The sequence below is a fragment of the Rhineura floridana genome, chromosome 4, assembly GCF_030035675.1.
Source record: "Rhineura floridana isolate rRhiFlo1 chromosome 4, rRhiFlo1.hap2, whole genome shotgun sequence".
In the NCBI taxonomy this organism is placed as follows: domain Eukaryota; kingdom Metazoa; phylum Chordata; class Lepidosauria; order Squamata; family Rhineuridae; genus Rhineura; species Rhineura floridana.
This window is the reverse complement of record NC_084483.1, coordinates 137,961,367-137,979,868: the sequence shown is the minus strand read 5'-3', so window position 1 is coordinate 137,979,868 and position 18,502 is coordinate 137,961,367. Positions and strand designations below refer to the sequence as shown.

Here is an 18,502-nt window from a genome sequence, read left to right as displayed (position 1 = left end):
GGCTCTTCTTATGTTCTTATGTTAAAAAGCATGGGGGACAAAACCGACCCCTGAGGGACTCCACAATGGAGAGTCCAGGGTGTCAAGCAATGTTCCCCAAGTACTACCTTCTGGCGACGATCCGCTAAGTAGGAGCAGAACCACTGCCAAGCAGTGCCCCCAACTCCCAACTCCGCGAGTCTCCCCAGAAGGATACCATGGTCAATGGTATCAAACGCCGCTGAGAGATCAAGGAGAATCAACAGAGTCACACTCCCTCTGTCCCTCTCCCGACAAAGGTCATCATACAGGGCGACCAAGGCTGTTTCAGTGCCAAACCCGGACCTAAAACCGGATTGAAACGGATCCAGATAATCGGTTTCATCCAAGAGCGCCTGGAGCTGACAGGCGACCACCCGCTCCAAAACCTTGCCCAAGAAAGGGACATTCGCCACCGGTCTATAGTTGTTAAGAACATCTGGGTCCAAAGAAGGTTTCTTTAACAGAGGTCTCACTACTGCCTCCTTGAGACTACCAGGGACTACTCCCTCTCTCAAGGAGACATTTATCACCTCTTTGGCCCAGCTGGTGGTTTCGGTCCTGCCAGCCTTCACCAGCCAAGATGGGCAAGGGTCCAGAGCAGATGTGGTCGCTCGCACCATTCCAAGCACCTTGTCCACTTCCTCGAGCTGCACCAACTGAAACTCATCCAATAATGAAGGACAAGGCCGCGCTCTGGACACCTCAATGGATTCTGTTATAACATCAGAGTCTAAGTCAGACTCATCACTCCACTCCTCCTCATCCAATGTGATAAGGTCACTATCAGGATCCTGAGTTGAGGACAGGAGTTGCTTATCCAAAGTGGGCAGTTGCCTGAGAAAGGCTCTGCCCTCAGGAACTGTGAGGATCAGGTGAGGAAGGCAAATATGAAGGACCAGGAAATGGCTGTTACTGAGTGATGGAGATCTGGTATTGAGCCTTGGTGACCTGAGAACCAGGTGCTGAGGATGATAAATGTTCAGGATGGGCTGGAGCAGACAAAGTAGCAGCCACATCTCTAGCCAACTAGCCAAATCTCCCAGCAATTCCTCTTTCAACTGCTGCAACATCTGAAGTGTGGGCTGCAGACTGTATGCATCAGGAAGGTTAGTCTCAGGGCTAGGTAGAATAGACTGACCCCCAGTATTCAATGGCATATCAGAGACAGGAGCTGCAACATCTTGAAAGCCAGCAAAGTGCTCAGGAAAAGAGTCTTCTGAAAGTATGTGGCTTAAATCCGTACCCTGGACCCTATGCTCCTTATCTGACAGGTCCTCCCTAGCCCTCAGGTTACAAAGCACTGGCTACCTTCCTTGGCTGCACCAGGGGCAGGGCCATACACACCCCTCCTCTAAGGGAAAAAAGCATAGTACTGGTACTGGACAGAGAAGCAGGAAGGAGCAAGGTCAGTCAGAAAAGAAAAGAACTGAGGTAAATACTTCTTCAAGAAGACCAAAAGGCACACCAAATCAACAGAACAGAAGCAGCACACCAATAAGGAACGAAAGAAATGACAAATAGTAAAAACAAATAGCATAACACAAGCCTGAACCATCAAGAAAGAAGACAGAGAGCTCAAAGCCAGCAACCACATCAGGTGAAGTCAGAATGAACTGAGCTAGAGATCTAAGGGAAGCCAGAAGGTCCCTGCAATTAGAACAGCATTTCTGCCTTCAACCATCAGGGGGAGCTGAAGTTACACCTGATGTCATCAACATGCATGGGAGAAAATATAAATGTTTTGAAATAATATTTTCCAGTGAGAGGAAGCAAGCCAAGTCTTGCCCACCTTAAGGATTCTCACACTAACTTGTACTGCTGTGCTGTGAGTAAAATCAATAAAAGAACAATATATTTGAGGGAATATTCAAAGTGCGGAAAATCCAGTGTTGGAGAAAGTTGCTGAAGTTCAGAGAAAACAGGATCACTCCGCAAAGATGGAAAATATGCGGACCACTGAAAAATCCAGTGCTAAACCAAATTCAACAAAATTTGTGCCCATCCCTAACGTGCACTGATATACATGTTGGAAAAATGCAAGTTCAGCCACTCCACAGATATTTGCCAAAACAGACTCTATCAAGAGTATCTAACATTGCTTGTGTAAGCATATATTTTAGCATAATTTTAAAGCTTCTTATTATTCTTGCATTCCTATTAAAAATGTAACTTTGTTAACTATTATAAATAGTTCAACAAATTCCACATTAACAGAGGTGTAAAGTAAAATTTTTGCCTGGATGCCTCAAGTAACGGTTATAAAATAGGCAAACATAGTTATAATGCATGAAACCAACAGTTGCCAAAGACCTACAGTCCAAAATTCATGTAACAATAAACTGATCAATCACCATACAAAGCAAATATGGACTTATTGGTTGCCATACCAAAAAGGTTGTGAACCAAAATATTTGCCTTACCTGACCACAGATGAAGTCCATCAAAACTATAGGAATATAGGTCATCACCAACACCATTTCCTCCCCATTCTTCTCCTCCCACAGGATATGGTGAATAGCCTTCTGTTGAAGCCCAGCCCACACGAAGGTGAGTAGCTTCAGCTGTCGTAAATGGTCCCACATGGTCAACCATCAGTTCATAATACCATTTTCTATACTGAGCAGAGCCCTCACTGATTCCAAGGAAAATATTGGGTCTCATGCTGAATACGAGCAAAAGGGGAAAATACATTTAAGATGCATCAGAAAATTTACATATTTATTTATTTAAAGCATTTTTAATCCAGCTTTTGTTCTTTGGATCCCTACCCAAACAAAAAATAAAGTAAGACAAAACAGCAATTAAAATAACAATTAACTGGCAACTAATTCCCTGATTATTTGTTTATTCATTTCCATTATGAACCACTTCTTATAAAATATTGCAAAACAATTTAACAATGAAAACATCAATACAGTAGGGCCTCACTTCTTGGTGCCCCACTAATATGGCGTCAGTGGGGTGATCAACTGGAGGGGGGGCTGGAGCTCCCCATGCTCCATCTGATCTCGCAAGAGGAGGGGAAGATCAGCTGTAGAGTGCTACAGCTGATCTCCTCTTCTGGCACGATCAGACTCCCGCACTCGAGCTGATCGTGCGGAAGAAGGGGAAGATCAGCTGTAGTGTGCCACAGCTGATCTTCTCCTCCTCGGGGCAATCAGACTCCCATACTCCAGCTGATCGCACTGGAGGAAGGGAAGATCAGCTGTAGCGTTACAGCTGATCTTCTCCTCCTCCGGTACAATCAGCAGGTTAGGTTCCAGACCCCCGCACTACAGCTGATCTGCTTTTCGGCAGTTTTCGCTTTTCGGCAGGGGTCTGGAACCTAACCTGCTGTATGAGTGGAGCCCTACTGTAATAAAAATGTGTTTCATGTATGAAGCCATTAAAACAATTTCATATATAGAAATAGTTTCAAACCTATTACAAATCCAGTCACTGCCTCTAGAAAACCTATTGAAGTTTTTTTAATTTTAATTATTTTAAAATAGTTATACAATTTAAAGGTAATAAAATAATAATAAAATTATTTGAATTAGGCACTTTTGTATCACCTTTTATGTGGCATCCTAAAGTCATACACAAATATTGTAACAACAAAGTAAATAATTTAAAATATTAAAAAATCCTCAGAACAATAAAATACAGCACTGATCCAGGACAAATTAAAAATGTACTACCATACTCTGAGTAGAGGTGGGTTGGCCCTCAATGGAAGTAAGGATACCGGTGGCAGTATTGAAATTTCATAAATATATGTACATGATGTTGGAAGAACAGTTGGTAAAATAAGCATATCTTGTTTGGGAAATAAAAGTAGCATTTCCCAAAATTTATTACAGGAATATAATCTTCCAAAAATATTTTTGGCCCACTTAGATAAAAAAAAAAGAACTAAGGGACAGGTTATATGAAGCCCAAACTGGGGAAGACATGAGGTTGTTGCAACTATCTACATTTTTCTAATGGTATCTTTTTTTCAAAAGAACCATCAAAGATACAGATTTTTAAAAAGAATTGACAGTGTTCCTTCTATACAGGGCCTTCTTAGAACTACACCTAGAGATTATTCACTAACAGGCAAAAAAAACCCTTGCAGTTTAAGAATGTACCTATAGCCAACAGATATTTCTATCAAACTTTAAAAAGTAGGGAAATTGGGCAGCTATATTGAATGCCCCAGGGGAGCAGGAGACCTGACCTCCACTCTGAGATACTGTACAGATTTGTAAAAGTGCAAACTCAATTTGGTCTTTCACAGTCCAATCCACTTCCTGTGTAGCTTGGAAGAATTTGGTAACATGACTGTCTAAAGTGACATAAAGGTTTGGTGTAGGTGTGGCCCCGTTTAGCCAAGCCAAACAGCTGTGAGCCTGGCTTTTAGAACACTGACAGTTGGCTCTTACTGAGCATGACTGACATAATAATACGACTTCAATGTTAAATTTCTTAAATTAATTAAAAATCAGCCAGGCATTTTTTAAACTTTTAAACTGCAGAAGATGAAGATCAGAGTATGGGGCAGTAATAGGATTACAGATACTCTGTGAACATGGCTGATTTTTAATTTATTTCAACAAATTATGAAACCACTGACAGAGAAAAGTCAAAAAGGGGTCTGAAATTTTTTTCTCTTGTTTTACACTTTGAACTCTCGATTCTCTCTGACTGTTTTGTGTATCCCCATGAAAACTTAGAGGGTTGTTAAGCAAGCACTTCTGAGTTCAGGACTATAAGTTTTGTACAGTTTTGTTTTGAAATGAGCTTATGGAAAGCAGCAGGGGGTATTTTCAATTTAACATTGTGAAATACAAAAAATCCATGCTGGCTATAGTGTACTCTTGTGGCTGTATAATCCCTTCTGCCATGTTGGATAATAGATACAGACACGGAAATCAACGGATTTGCACCTGTGATTTAAATCAGGTGGAGAATGTAACTCATTATATATTGAAATGTCCTTGATGGTCCAAGGGAAAATTTTTGAGAAATGTTTTGCCTAGTTTAACAACCTATACTGAGAAAGAAATTATCACTTTTCTCCTAGCAGATGTTTACCCATTTGTAACATATAGCACAGCACTGTATGCTTTACTTGCAAGGAAAATCCCAACAGAAAGAACTAATGTGGTGTAGCAGGCCACATCTGAGAGTTTTAAGAATGTGCTGTTTAATTTTAATTTAATTGGTCTTACCCTATTGCATTAAAAAAATAATATAATCATTTCTTATTGTATTGTATATTTTCACTTCATTGTTTATATAAGAAATTTTTGGAGATTATTTTTAAAGTTGTTGAGGCTGATGGTTAGTACAATAAATTGATTGTTAATGATGATACTACCATACTCTGGAATCAAACATCAGCAAAACACCTGGGAGCAGAGATATGCTTTTATGAGTGCCAAAACACCAAAAGTTACTGCATTTCATTTACAAATGTAAGCAGAGACACAGGGTAAACATAACAGATGAGACATTTGGACTTAAGGTAAAAGGGTCTTCTCTGTGCATGTCAAAGATGATCTCAGGTGGGTAGCCAGCCCCACCTAGCATTTGAAGAGAGCTGTTCAATTCTGCAGGGACTTCCTGCTCTCCGCAGCTACTTGCTACATTACTTGATGACAAGCCAACTATACAAATAAATGACATAACAGGAACAACAAAGATCTGAAGATAAACAACAGCACTCACACACTCTCTGCTAAATGGAAAAACACTGAAATAATGATGGCAGCCCAGCACCCCTTAAGGAGTTGTCCTGAAATCAACGTTGACATGCACAGAGAAGATCATTTCACGGTAAGACCAAATGTGTCTTCTCCTATGCAAGGAAAGATGATCTCAGGTGAGGCATACCAAAGCTGAACCATATGGAGTGGGAATTTAGCTGGGCTATAGGACCTTATTGGTCTGAGAGAATGTGCTGTAGCACTCTCCTAAAGGCGGCCTCAGCGGACAGGTATTTATTTTGTAATGCTTGATAAACATGTTAGGGTTAGCCCATGTAGCCGCCCTGCAGATCTCCTGAAGAGAAGCATTGAGGGGAAATGCCGCTGATGTGGCTGCTGCCCTAGTGGAGTGGGCTACTATCTTGGTTGGGTGTACCAACTTTTGGGAAGTGTATGCAAGGTGATACATGCTTTAATCCACCTGGCTAGTGTTGAGGTAGAAACCTTTTTCCCTAACAAAGCTGGGTGAAAGGACACAAACAAGCTATCTGTTTGGCAGAAGTGTTTTGTTTTTGAGATAGATATATTTTAGGGCCCTTCTCACATCCAGTGATTGCCAGGTCTTCTCTGTGGTATGAACTGGGGCCAGGCAGAAGGAATGACCAGTTCCTGTTGACAGTGAAAGTTAGACACCACTTTAGGATGAAAGGAGGGGACCATGCAAAGAATGACCCTATCCTTATGAAAAACACAGTAATGCTTACCTACAGACAGGACATTCAATTCAGACACTCTTCGAGCTGAGGTAATGACCACGAGGAACAACACTTTAAAGAATAGGAGATGGAGACTTTACTGAGTGGTTCAAAAGGAGATTTTTGAAGGGCGGTTAGCACTTTGTGCGGATCCCAAGTTAGGTAACGGTGCTGTGTAGGTAGTGCAGACATTGTTGCTCCACACAGGAAACACTTATGAAAGGGATGGGATCTCAGTGGATTCTCTGGTGATCTGGACACAATTGCCAACAGAGCTGAAGCCTGGTGCCTCAAGGTGTTAGGTCTGAGCCCCAAGGATAGACCATCCTGTAGAAAAGACAGGATACCATTGATACCCGCCTTCCTAGGGAGTAGCTTCTTCTTCTGTTACCAAACAGAGAAGGCCTTCCATGTATCCTCATATATCCGAATGGTGGAAGGACGTTGAGATGCCACCATGGTCTCCACTACTGGAGATGGAATGCCTTTCCTCAGCAGACGTCGCCTCTTAACTTCCAAACATGAAGTGACAGCCACACTGGGTCTGGGTGGTGAAGGTGCCCTTGTGATAGCAGGTCTTTCCTGAGAGGGATCTCCGAAGGAGGGTCGACTGATAATTTGAGATGTTCCAGGAACCAGGGTCTCCTTGGCCAAAGCAGGGCTACCAGTAGGACTGTTGCTTTCTTGGCTTGACCTTATGGATCACCCTGGGAATGATTGGAAGTGGAGGAAAGGCTTACAATTGTCCTGGACGCCAAGGGGACGTTGGAGCATCTTTTCCCTCCACCTTTGGAGTTGCATATCTGACGAAGAACCTTCTCACCTGGCAATTGAAGTGAGTGGCAAACAGATCCACTTTGACTCTCCCAAAGTGAGCCGATATCTCCTGAAAAGCCATCGGGTGCAGCTTCCATTTTCCTTGATGGACTTGTTCCCAACTCAACCAGTCTGCTTGTGCATCGTCCTCCCCTCTCAAGTATTCTGACAGGAGTGAGTCCAGATGTGTCTCCACCCACTGGAAGAGAAGTGAGGCTTCTCGCTGGAGCTGAATCAAGTGTATGTCTCTGTGACAGTTCAAGTGAGCTTTGGCCGTCATCTTGTCTGTTCTGATGAGCACCACCCCCAACTGTCTTGATCCCATGAAGTGCCTCAATGCCAGATGAATCACGTGGAGCTCCAGAAGACTGAGTAAAGACTCCTATGCGGACCAAGTCCCCTGAACTCTCTGACCAGCGCATATGGCCCCCAGCCTGTAAGGCTTGCATCTGAGGTGATAAGCATTCGTGGTGGATTTTGAAACAGGACACCCTTTTGCAGACTAAATTCATGAACCCAGTACAGAAGGGACTAACGGACCACAGGAGATAATGTCAACTGCTGGTGTTGTCTGGCCGCTATATCACTTTGGAATGGAAGCAGCGCCCACTGAAAGGGTCAAGAGTGATGGCGTGCCCAGGGAGTAGTTTGGAAAGTTGAGACCATCAACCCCAGAGCTGCTGCCAGTTGCATGAGGTCAACTGATGGAGATGCAAGAATAGATAAGATTGCTGTGCATGTCTTGCTTATTCTGTCCCAAGCCAACCTTATAATTCCCTGCTCTGAGTCTATTGTGACTCCCAGATGAACTATGAAATGAGATGGACACAACTCATTCTTGGTGTGGTTGATTAAGAAGCCATGGTCTTTCAGACAGGCTAAGGTGACATGCAGATCTTCCCAAGACTTCTGAAAGATGGGGACTGAATTAAGAAGTAATCCAGATAGGGATATACACGAACTCCCTGGAGCCTTCTGAGGTATGCCACCAGGGTAACCATGATCTTTGTGAATACCCTGAGGGCAGACGACAGTCCAAAAGGCATGGCCCTGTACTGGAAGTGGTCTTCCCCCACCCCAAACCTGAAGTAGTGCCTGGGAGGTGGAAAAATAGGAACATGTAGGTAAGCTTCCTTCAAATCTATCAAGATGAGGAAGTCCCCCCATCTCAGAGCCTCCTTGATTGCCATCAAGTTGTCCATGCAAAACCTGTGGTATGCTACATATTCGTTCAGACACTTCAGGTCAAATACTACTCTGAACGAACAGTCTTTCTTTGCAGAGAGAGTAATTTCCCAAAAATCTCTCCACTGGAGGGGCTGGTTCTAAAGCCGCAATTTGCAGCAGGTGAGAAATTGCTTGTTGAATCCTCTCCCTTTTGTCTGGAGATGTTGAGATGGGGGATGGTATGAACCTCGGAGGTGGGGGGATGTGAATTCCAGGTGAAGTGCATGCCCGAGGGTCTGCAGGACCCATTGGTCTGATATCTTCCTCCACTGATGAGCAAAGTGCTGAAGGCGACTTCCCACTGAAGTGGTGCTGGTGTCAGAACTGGTGTTTATTCCCTCCGAACTGGGCCTGAAAATCAGACCTGTTGGAGAAATGCTGCTGGCCCTTGACGTGCTTGAGTTGTCTTTTCCAGAAGGGGTAGCTGGACCAGCTATCCTTTGCTCTTCCTGACTGTCTGGAGCCTCGAAAGGACTGGGACATTTGGTAAGGGTGGAAAGATCTCCTAAACAATCTTCTATCCTCTCTTTTCCTGGTAGAAGGCATCAACTTCTTTTGTTTTGATTTCAGGACCCTGCAAGGGTGGTGGCACTGAACAACTTGCCCCCTATGTAGGATTCAGAGGCCAAATTGGAGCGAGCTACAAGATCAGCCTCCCAGTGGGACAACCACTAGGGTCCTTCTAGTAAAAACTCCAGCCATCGGTGACCTTGCTGAAAATTGTATAGCATCCATTGATGTATCTGCCATGAAGGTTACCGCCTGAGAAATGTTCAGAAGAAAATTACAGACTCTAGCTGGGTCCTGTTGCAGACCATCTAGCAAACCTTCCAACCAGAAGGAAGCCTGTGTGAATACTGAGGAGGCCGACACCTCCGGATTGATAATGCACTAGCCTCATGGATTCTTCTGGGGCCTTGATTCATCTTGCGTTCTGTAGGATCCTTAAGATAGGCATCTGAGTCCTTTGGATTCAAGGACGGATTTAGTAAATTCTCTACAGGGGCATCCACTGGAGGGACTTTTAGCTGATCCATGATCTGTTGTTCCAGAATATAATATTTGTTAGTTGCTAGTACTGACTTCTTAAATTTTGAAAGCTTTCTCAAAGAAGTGTTTTTAAAGATGTTTTGTTTTAATGTATTTTAAAGTCTGTTTTTATGATGTTTTAAAGTGTTTTTAGTGCTTTTGCTTGCCATCCTGGGCTCCTGCTGGGAGGAAGGGTGGGATATAAATCAAATAATAAATAAATAAATAAATAATAAGTAACATTGTAGTGGGACGTCAAACTCATATCTGATCACCTTGGGTAGTAAAGATAGGAGCTTAAGTACCCTTGAATTGGGCTTTGGGTCCAGACACACAGCTGATACTCTAGATGCTGAGGGGGCTAGAAAATCAAGAATTCAAACTCAGTGCTTCCATCGCCTTGCATAAGAGGGGAAGAAAGTGAGCCTCTTGAAAGATTCTGTTGGTAGAGACCTCTTCGGAATCCAAGTCCCAACTCTACTCTTCTTCGTCTAGGGCAATTAACTCATTGTATGGGTCTACAACCTGATCTTTCAAAGAATGAGGGTGTCTGCCTTGAGCAGTGGCACGAGGATCCGGTGATGTGCGGTTAGGTGGTGGTTGTGTGTTTGAAGATGAACAAGACAGAGTGGAATTCTATGGCTGTTGTGCCCTTTGTGGGGCCTGGGGAGATAATCCTGCTGCACCAATGTCCTTTCTAGGATGTTGCATGGGAACTGAAGAAGCAGATAGGTGTCTGGCTAGGTTCACCAAAAGGGATTCCCTAAGTTGTTCCTTTAATTGTTGAGACATCTGAGCTGAAAATTGTAATGGTAGCGGCTGAACATAACAACAGAAAGGTTGGGGCTCGGCAACCTCCCCCCCCCCGCCGTCTCCTTCAGGTACTGAAGAATTATGGAGGCATCTTGAAATCCTGAGAAAGCTGTGGGAGAAGACCTTGTGGAGAAAATTGAGTTTAAGGATAGAGGAGGTTGACCCCCTTCCTCCTCAGACAGGGGTTCCTGGTCTCTTTGTGATCTACAGATGGTGCTGTGAGAGTCTTTTGCTCCAGCTCCACATCGATCCACCTCCTACCAGCTGCCATGGTCCCACCTATTCCTTTCTGATGCTAAGTCTTCTAAAGCCACCCTGCCCACTAATACACATGCCTCAGCAACCTCCTGCCTGCTGGTGGAGGGCGGGTAAACCTCATGGTTGTCTCTGACGCTTGGCAGCCTGGGGCGGGCGGCAATGGTGGTAATAGTGCTGGTGCAAGGCCAGGTCTAGGCAGAGGCAGGAGTGGTTTAGACCTTTTGGTGGGAACCACTGATTTACTGGTTGCCTTTCCCATTGGGAACAACTGACGCTGTGGGGCTTAAGGGGGCAGGCAGCAAAGATGGTGGCCAGCATCTCATGCTGTGGTGCTTATGGGGGGGCAGTGGCAAAGATGGCAGCCATGAGTCCAGAACGGCTCCACTGGGGTCCACTGTGGCTGGAGGTGAGATGGTGCAGGCGGCGACAGAAGGGGGAAGAAGCCCTTAGAAGCGGATTGCCCCAGATGAGTCACAGCCCCTTGTTGAGGAGAGATGCTGGGGCCACTAACCTGCAAGCAACAAAGGCTTAATAGAGGCCGCTGTGTATAGCGAGGCTGGAAGGGGGAGGCCACCAACATAGAAGCCGGTGAAGAAATGGAAGGATCCCAAGGTAAGAAGGGCAGCCTTCCTTCAATAGCAGCTGAAAATGCCATGGTTTTAACCTCTGTGGGAGCGGGGAGAATGGCCTTTTTTTTTTTAGCAACACAAAAAAGGAATGGAAAGAACACAAACACCCTGATAGGAACGATGAACAAACTACAAAGGGACAACACCAACACAAATAATACAGACCTGAACCAAGAGCAGCAGAGCAGAGTTAACCGTCTTTGGTGAAGGCAGAAAGAGAACTGTAGCAAGTAGCTGCGGAGAGCAGGAAGTCGGTAGGTGGAGCTAGCTACCCACCTGAGATCATCTTTCCATGGACAGAAGTATGTCTCTTAATGAATGCAATCATTATATCTGCTTATGTATGAAAATTCCTTTTCATCATAGGTTTATAGACAGATCTCTCTCACACACACACATCTTTCTATTCAATTTTTTACCTGCTCACATGGTTAACAAGACGTGTCTGAAGAAGCAGATCTCTTCCTGGCAGAAGATTGTCACAGATCAAATGCTGATTAGACCGCACTGCTACTCCATGGCACACACACAGAGAGCACAAAACATCTAACACCTGGAAAACAAAAATGAAGATGGTAATTAAGGATTTCAGTCCCTATAATATTGTTTAAAAACACCAACTGTAAAACAGTAAAGACTCTCCCTTGCTTAAACCCTTCCACTGAGATAATTTATGAACTTGCTACTCATCACACAGATTTATGTCTATCTTGCATACCTTATGGTTTCTTCCATGTTTGTCCAAAAGACATATAATTGATTTAATATGTCCTTCTTTAATAATATTTAAAGCTTCTGGACTTTCTACCAACACACAGTGTAAAACCTCAAGAATACCTGAAAGCATAACAAAAGACCACAGTTTATTGTTTATATTGTCTCAAAATCATACATACATTGACACTGATAGTAACCATTCCATTACCATAATGATACTGTGTGGATAAAAGAAGAAGGGGTAAAACTATAACCAAGAAAAACATTAATTGTTGTTGCCGTTCATACATAAAAGAATACTGCACACATGAAAAGGGGCATCTGTCACCAATCTTGATAAGAATGGAAATATGAACATAAAATAAATATAACGTAATTCATTTAGCCAACAGACATTTAAGTGGAGGTAGGGTGGGGGACTGAAATGAAATACACAACTTTGATATCACAGTTTTGTTTAATTCTTTTCTAAATCTTAGATTGGCAGTGCAATTAACTGATGACTTATGCATTTAAACCTGGAGAGACTGCTGAATTTTCACTACTTTTTTTTCAAAGTTACAAATGTAGGTCACCATGATAGCGACCAAGGGTAGGGATCATTCAAGTTTGCATCTCCTTGCTTTTTAAGAATTTAAATTATCTTAACCTTTTGCATTAATTTTGCAATTAATGAATACCTACATAACTCTCCTTCTTTAGGGTAATATACCACATAATTTCAAATGTCAAAGTAATAGAAAGGAATTAAGCTACATGGCATATTAGTATACTTAGTACAAAAGTCACAGAAAAATGTGGCCTAAGTTTTATCATATTTCAATTTGTTTTATTGTGATTTTTTGTGTCTGTGCAAACCAATTTACAGGGCTGAAAAGCATCTTATGAATAATTTTATAAATAAATTAAATTTCATAAATTAAATGACGCATTGGTGTAATAATTTATGGAATTCCCAATCTTGCAATAGAAATATTCTAAAACTTACAATTTAGTGCTCTGGAAGGAGAATTTATGAAGAAAATGGACGGTATGTAGAGAATTCATTTCATACATTTTCTGTATTTCATAAGAGTGTGTGAAAAACTCTTTTCATACGAGAAAACTAGCAGCATAAAATCTGAGATAATGAAGAAGCAGGAAGCAGCACTAAATCACCTGTGACCTCTCAGTTAACCAAAATTATCAGCCAAATGAAGCAATAGTCATTGCCATTATGTATCATTAGACTGAAATAAGATCCTTATAATGCTGAATTAAGACAAGTTCCTCTAGGTCCAAGCACAATTGCTCTACGAAATCTCTTATTTTAGTAGTAGCAAGGATAAGGGTCGTAGTTAATAATGCCAGTTGTTGCTGTTACAGTGAGTACTGTAACATGGGATGAAAAGCAGGCTTGAACATACAATGACACAGGTCTTCTACTCCATTCCTCCCAACCATGTGATCAACTGCTTTTCCATGCTCACCAGAAACAGGGAAAAAACTGGGGGAGGGGGAAGCTCTCTTTTCAGATATCCTTTTGTTTACAAGAAAACCTTTAGCATCATTAGGCAGGAAATTAGAGGTTATCCTTAAACTCATCTAGTCTGACAACTGCCAAACCAATTATATTTTACAATAGAGCAATCCTTTTTAACTACTGCTTTTTATGCATTACTTCCAGTTTCCTTAGCCATCAAATATATGATCGGTGGCAATCAGGCACGTAACCCCTGAGCCACTCACTGTGGGGTGATCTTTAGCTGGCTCTTGACACCCAGGAGACACAAGCGGGGATTTGAACTCACAGACTCTGGACTCCCCGCCAGGCTCTCCTCCCCACTGTGCTATAACAGCTTGTTGACCAATATGACTATTTTTTTAATTTCCTCCTGTTGCCAGAAGGCTAAGAAATGATAAAGTATGTTTATTAACAAAGATACAGAAAACACATCAAAGGTTTCTTCATCATACAGATAAGCACATTTCCTGAAACTAATTCTAGTTACAGACAAAGGCTTAGCTGGTTTAAGTACTAAACTGTTTGATAATTGTGCTATAATAAAAAGGCATTTTATCCACATTATTTCTCAAAATTATACCCAGGGCCGCTAAGGGGAAACAAATCATTATAATAATTTAAAAGAGTCCATCTTTTAATTTGAGAGAAGAGGACTGGGGTGGGGAGGGGTTGGAAACTAAACTGTTAATCTGATTTGTACCTTAAAGACCAAAGGCCAATTATGTTTTTAATTAAGAAACCATATACAATTCTTTCTGTTGAGAGAAAAAACATACCAGAAGATGCTTCCAGTCTCTCCAATCTACTGATGAGCCAATCAAGAGAGCCAGAAAACTGGGCACAATTTTTACGATTTCCTCTAATCAAAGCCGCTAGAAAGAAAAAAAGTGTGATTAATTCTTATTTTAGCAACTGTCACACTCACTGTGGTTACACTTTGGTTAATAACACAATAATGCCTTACAGTGAAATCCAACCCAGGTCTACCCAGAAGTAAGTTCTTTAAATTAAATGGAGCTTACTCCCAGGTAAATGAGGTTAGCCTTACTACACATTCCATCCTGAATATCAGACACCCTATTTTTTATGCCATAAGATTAAAAAGCAATTCAAATTTAGTTATTTATTTTATTTATAAAAATATTTATATACTGCTATTCATAAAGAAATCAAAGTGGTTTACAATATATATAAAAACACAATAAAACCATATAAAATTAAAATCAGAAATCATTAAGTAACGCAGAATGATTTAGAACAAATTTCCATACCACTTTGCATGGGCAAACATATCTCGATCTTCTTGATCATCTCAGAGTGCAGGACACGGAATAATGGGCTCAAGTTGCAGGAAGCCAGATTTCGACTGGACTTCAGGAAAAACTTCCTAACTGTTAGAGCCATATGACAATGGAACCAATTACCTAGAGAGGTAGTGGGTTCTCCAACACTGGAGGCATTCAAGAGGCAGCTGGGCAGCCACCTGTCAGTATGCTTTAATTTGGATTCCTGCACTTAGCAGGGGGTTGCACTTGATGGCCTTATAGGCTCCTTCCAACTCTGCTATATGATTCTATGATTCTATGATATGTTCCATCACAAAGCTACTGAGAATGTCTTCTTGACCCCAGTGTACCAAGTTCAAACAGAGATACATATACCCCATCAAAAATCGTGCACACATTCCTTAGCCAAATCCAAGATGTCCTCCACCCCTAGTTTCACTGAGGCCAGCTGTTTTGAAGAAGTGATGTGGACAAGCCCCTCCACATGCAGTCTTGAGGACTCCTCATGGGGGAATACCCCCCTCCCGCAGCACCAGTTTTTCTTCTGAGCAGCACCTCAAAGCAGCACGTACAGCAGACAAATTTCTCCAGCTTGGATTTTAGTGCAAGATGGAGAAGAAACTTTAATGTTTTCTTCTACTTGGAGATGAGTGTCACCCAGACCCTGAAACTCACTGTTGGGTCTGAGTGGCCAGCATGTCTACTACCTGGTATAAATCATGAGACAAAATGGTTTGAGGGTATGTATAGGAAGAAGCAAAAAAGAAAAATCCTAATCCTCTGAGACAAATCATTTTTCTGTCCTATCCAATCCAAGCACTAGAAAGAAAACAATGGTAAAATAAGAATCTTAATAAAGTCCTAATTTAGAAGCATCAGAACTGTAGCTGTAGCTAATTTTACCATAGGTCAGGTAAATTCTACAATTAATTGTAGAACACAAACATTCCCTGAGGACTTATCATGCCAGGAGAGATAAATATGTTTCATGAGCTACTACTGAAAATAATATTGTAGAAGAAGTGTACTAATAACGGAACTGAGAAACATTATTCATTATAATCACAAATCTCACCTTCTCACACAGAAACTAATGAATCTAAGCACTATATTTAATTAGTGGAGTAACTGGGAGTGATTAAACTGCCTTCTTAAGTATGCATTTATAATATTTTTCTATAGTAATATATTTAAGAAGCTATCAAATATCTCTAGACAAACATTTTCCTTTGGGCTGAAACTAAAATTAGCTTAAGGTTATACATTTTAATTAAATTGATTGGCTAGACAGAAGCTAACTCACAATACAGATAGAAACAATTTTAAGAAAAAAAATTTTGGGAAGTTATTTGGTCCCATTTGTTCAGCATTGCTTCATATTTTAACTATAGAGACAATAAATATATTTTTTTCATAAAACAAGTGTAGGAAGAAGGTAGACTACAGTCTTCAGGGGGACTACTGGCCAACAAGACCATCCTGACCCTTCCTGGTTGCTGGAGTTCTTTTGAAGAATGCTGTGCTAGATGGATTCCGATTTCATTTAGTAAGGCTCTTTGGATCACCTAACATAGATTATTTAGCCTGAAATGATCCTGAGGATATATACTTCAAATGCATAGGTAGATCACATTGAGTTAACTGGGAAGGCGTATAAGTCCAACCTAAGTTGAGTTAACCCATCTCTGTCATAAAACACTGCAAACAGGCAATGCTTTTCTTCATCAACTTTTTCATTCACGGAATGCCCACAATGACAGGTTGCTAAAATAAACACTCTTATCAAGAATCTTATCTGAGAGAATTTTCTCATGAATCCAGATCTATCCTACCAACTCTGAAAAGTTCTGAAGTAGCTATATATACTACTCACCCTAATTAGTGACTGTGCCCTGGCTCTATAATGGTTATAGGTTTTATATTGTTTTAAATAGTGTTGTAAATTGTTTTTAAAATACGTATTTTTAAATTTGTATATTTGTTTTTAATGTTATTAGTTATTGTAAACCGCCCAGAGAGCTTCGGCTATGGGGCAGTATATAAATACACTAAATAAATAAATAAATATAGTGTCACCTGGTTGTGAGAGACGTATCATATTAAAAATTGGTAAAAACCATGAGTGTACAAGAATTTGAGGCTGTGAATAAGTTCTGTGTTTTTGATGGTAAAGCCAATGAAATCTGATGCCTAAACTAAGAGCAGCTTTTAACATTACAGTTATACACAGCTGGCCAAATGCAGTCACTTTCATGTTCAGCTAGTAGCACATTTTGCCACATCCGGGGGGGGGGGGAGACTGTACGTGCATTCAGTTGCCTGCACAACATTATTATGCCCAAAGCTGTTATGAGTATATGATAGAGATATTAATACAAGATCAAAAATAAGTAATTTCAATTTAAACCCATGTTTTATGGTTAGTTTCCTGCATGAGTCATGTCTGCTTATCAGTGCCTCCCTCCTACATCTTGCATTTTCCTGAGCAGTCATCAGGAGATTTGGGGCTAGGTGTCAGCAGTATGCTGATGATACGCAGCTCTATTTCTCTGTAACATCTGAATTGGAAGCCCTTAACCGCTGCCTGGACTTGGTGGTGGGCTGGTTGAGGGCCAATAAACTGAGTCTGAATCCTAGCAAGACGAAGGCGCTGTGGGTTGGTGGTTCCCAAGTTTGGATAATTGGTCAGTTGCCTGCTTTGGATGGAACTGTTTTACTTACCAGAAAGGTGTTTCTCAGTGGGCGCCAGGACACAGCCAAGTGGGTATTGTGTTCCTTGCTAGTGCTTGAGGCAGGAAAGAGTTAACACTCCAAAACGACCGATAATGCGGCCCCTCCCACGGAGTGCTAGTTCGCCGTCTGTCCAAGCTTAAAATATAAACTTATACATATCGAAAAAACTGTGGCAACATGAACTGTAATTATGAAAACATACATTCTACACTTCAGTGGTAAAAATAACTATACAGTCTCTACTCCGAGCGACTGCCAACTCCACTGAATGATACATGGGAGAGGAGTGATCATTGACTCTTCAGTGTCCACCCATTTTATTATCATGTTTCCTGTCGTTTGTATCCCAGGGTGGGCCTTGGCGGTGTCCTGGCGCCCACTGAGAAACACCTTTCTGGTGAGTAAAACGGTTTCTTCTCCAGTGGGCACCAGGACACGCCCAAGTGGGATGTTCCAGAGCTAACGTATTGATTGGGTGGGTACATAAATATTCAGTGATCACTCAGGACCTGCTGAATAACTCGCCTCCCAAAAGCTGCTTCAGCTGAAGCATAAAGATCTATTTTATAATGTTTAGTAAAAGTGTTAGGGTTAGCCCAAGTAGCCACCCTACATATTTCTTGAAGAGATGCATTTGTTGAATAAGCTGCAGTGGCAGCCGCTGCTCTAGTGGAATGAGCAACGATGCCTGAAGGTAATGGTATGTTTAGAGAACTGTATGCTAAGGCAATGCAGCCCTTAATCCATCTCGCCAAAGTAGAGAAGGACACCTTTTTACCAAGAGTAGTTGGATGGTAAGAAACAAACAAAAAATCAGTTTGCCTGATTGGCCTAGTCCTATTTATATATACTTTAAGTGCTCTCCTCGCATCCAATGAATGCCAAGCGCGCTCTAGAGGATGCTTTGGCAAAGGACAAAATGTTGGCAATACTATTTCCTGCTGACAGTGAAAGGCTGAATTAACTTTTGGAACAAAAGTAGAATCTGTTTGCAAAATAATTCTGTCAGTATGGAAGATACATAGATGTTTTGCCACCGAGA

The 18,502-nt window shown here is 41.7% G+C and overlaps 1 protein-coding gene across 1 annotated transcript in view; it reads right to left on the bottom strand.

The window, feature by feature from the left end:
* Positions 1 to 18,502, bottom strand: part of RYR2 (ryanodine receptor 2) — a 725,812-nt gene that overhangs the window by 450,546 nt on the left and 256,764 nt on the right. The window contains exons 16-19 of the mRNA XM_061624580.1: positions 14,218 to 14,313; positions 11,939 to 12,057; positions 11,640 to 11,773; positions 2,442 to 2,683 (exon numbers count right to left, since the gene is read on the bottom strand). Coding sequence (XP_061480564.1) covers positions 2,442 to 2,683; positions 11,640 to 11,773; positions 11,939 to 12,057; positions 14,218 to 14,313 — 591 coding nt within the window. The remainder of the gene's footprint in view (positions 1 to 2,441; positions 2,684 to 11,639; positions 11,774 to 11,938; positions 12,058 to 14,217; positions 14,314 to 18,502) is intronic.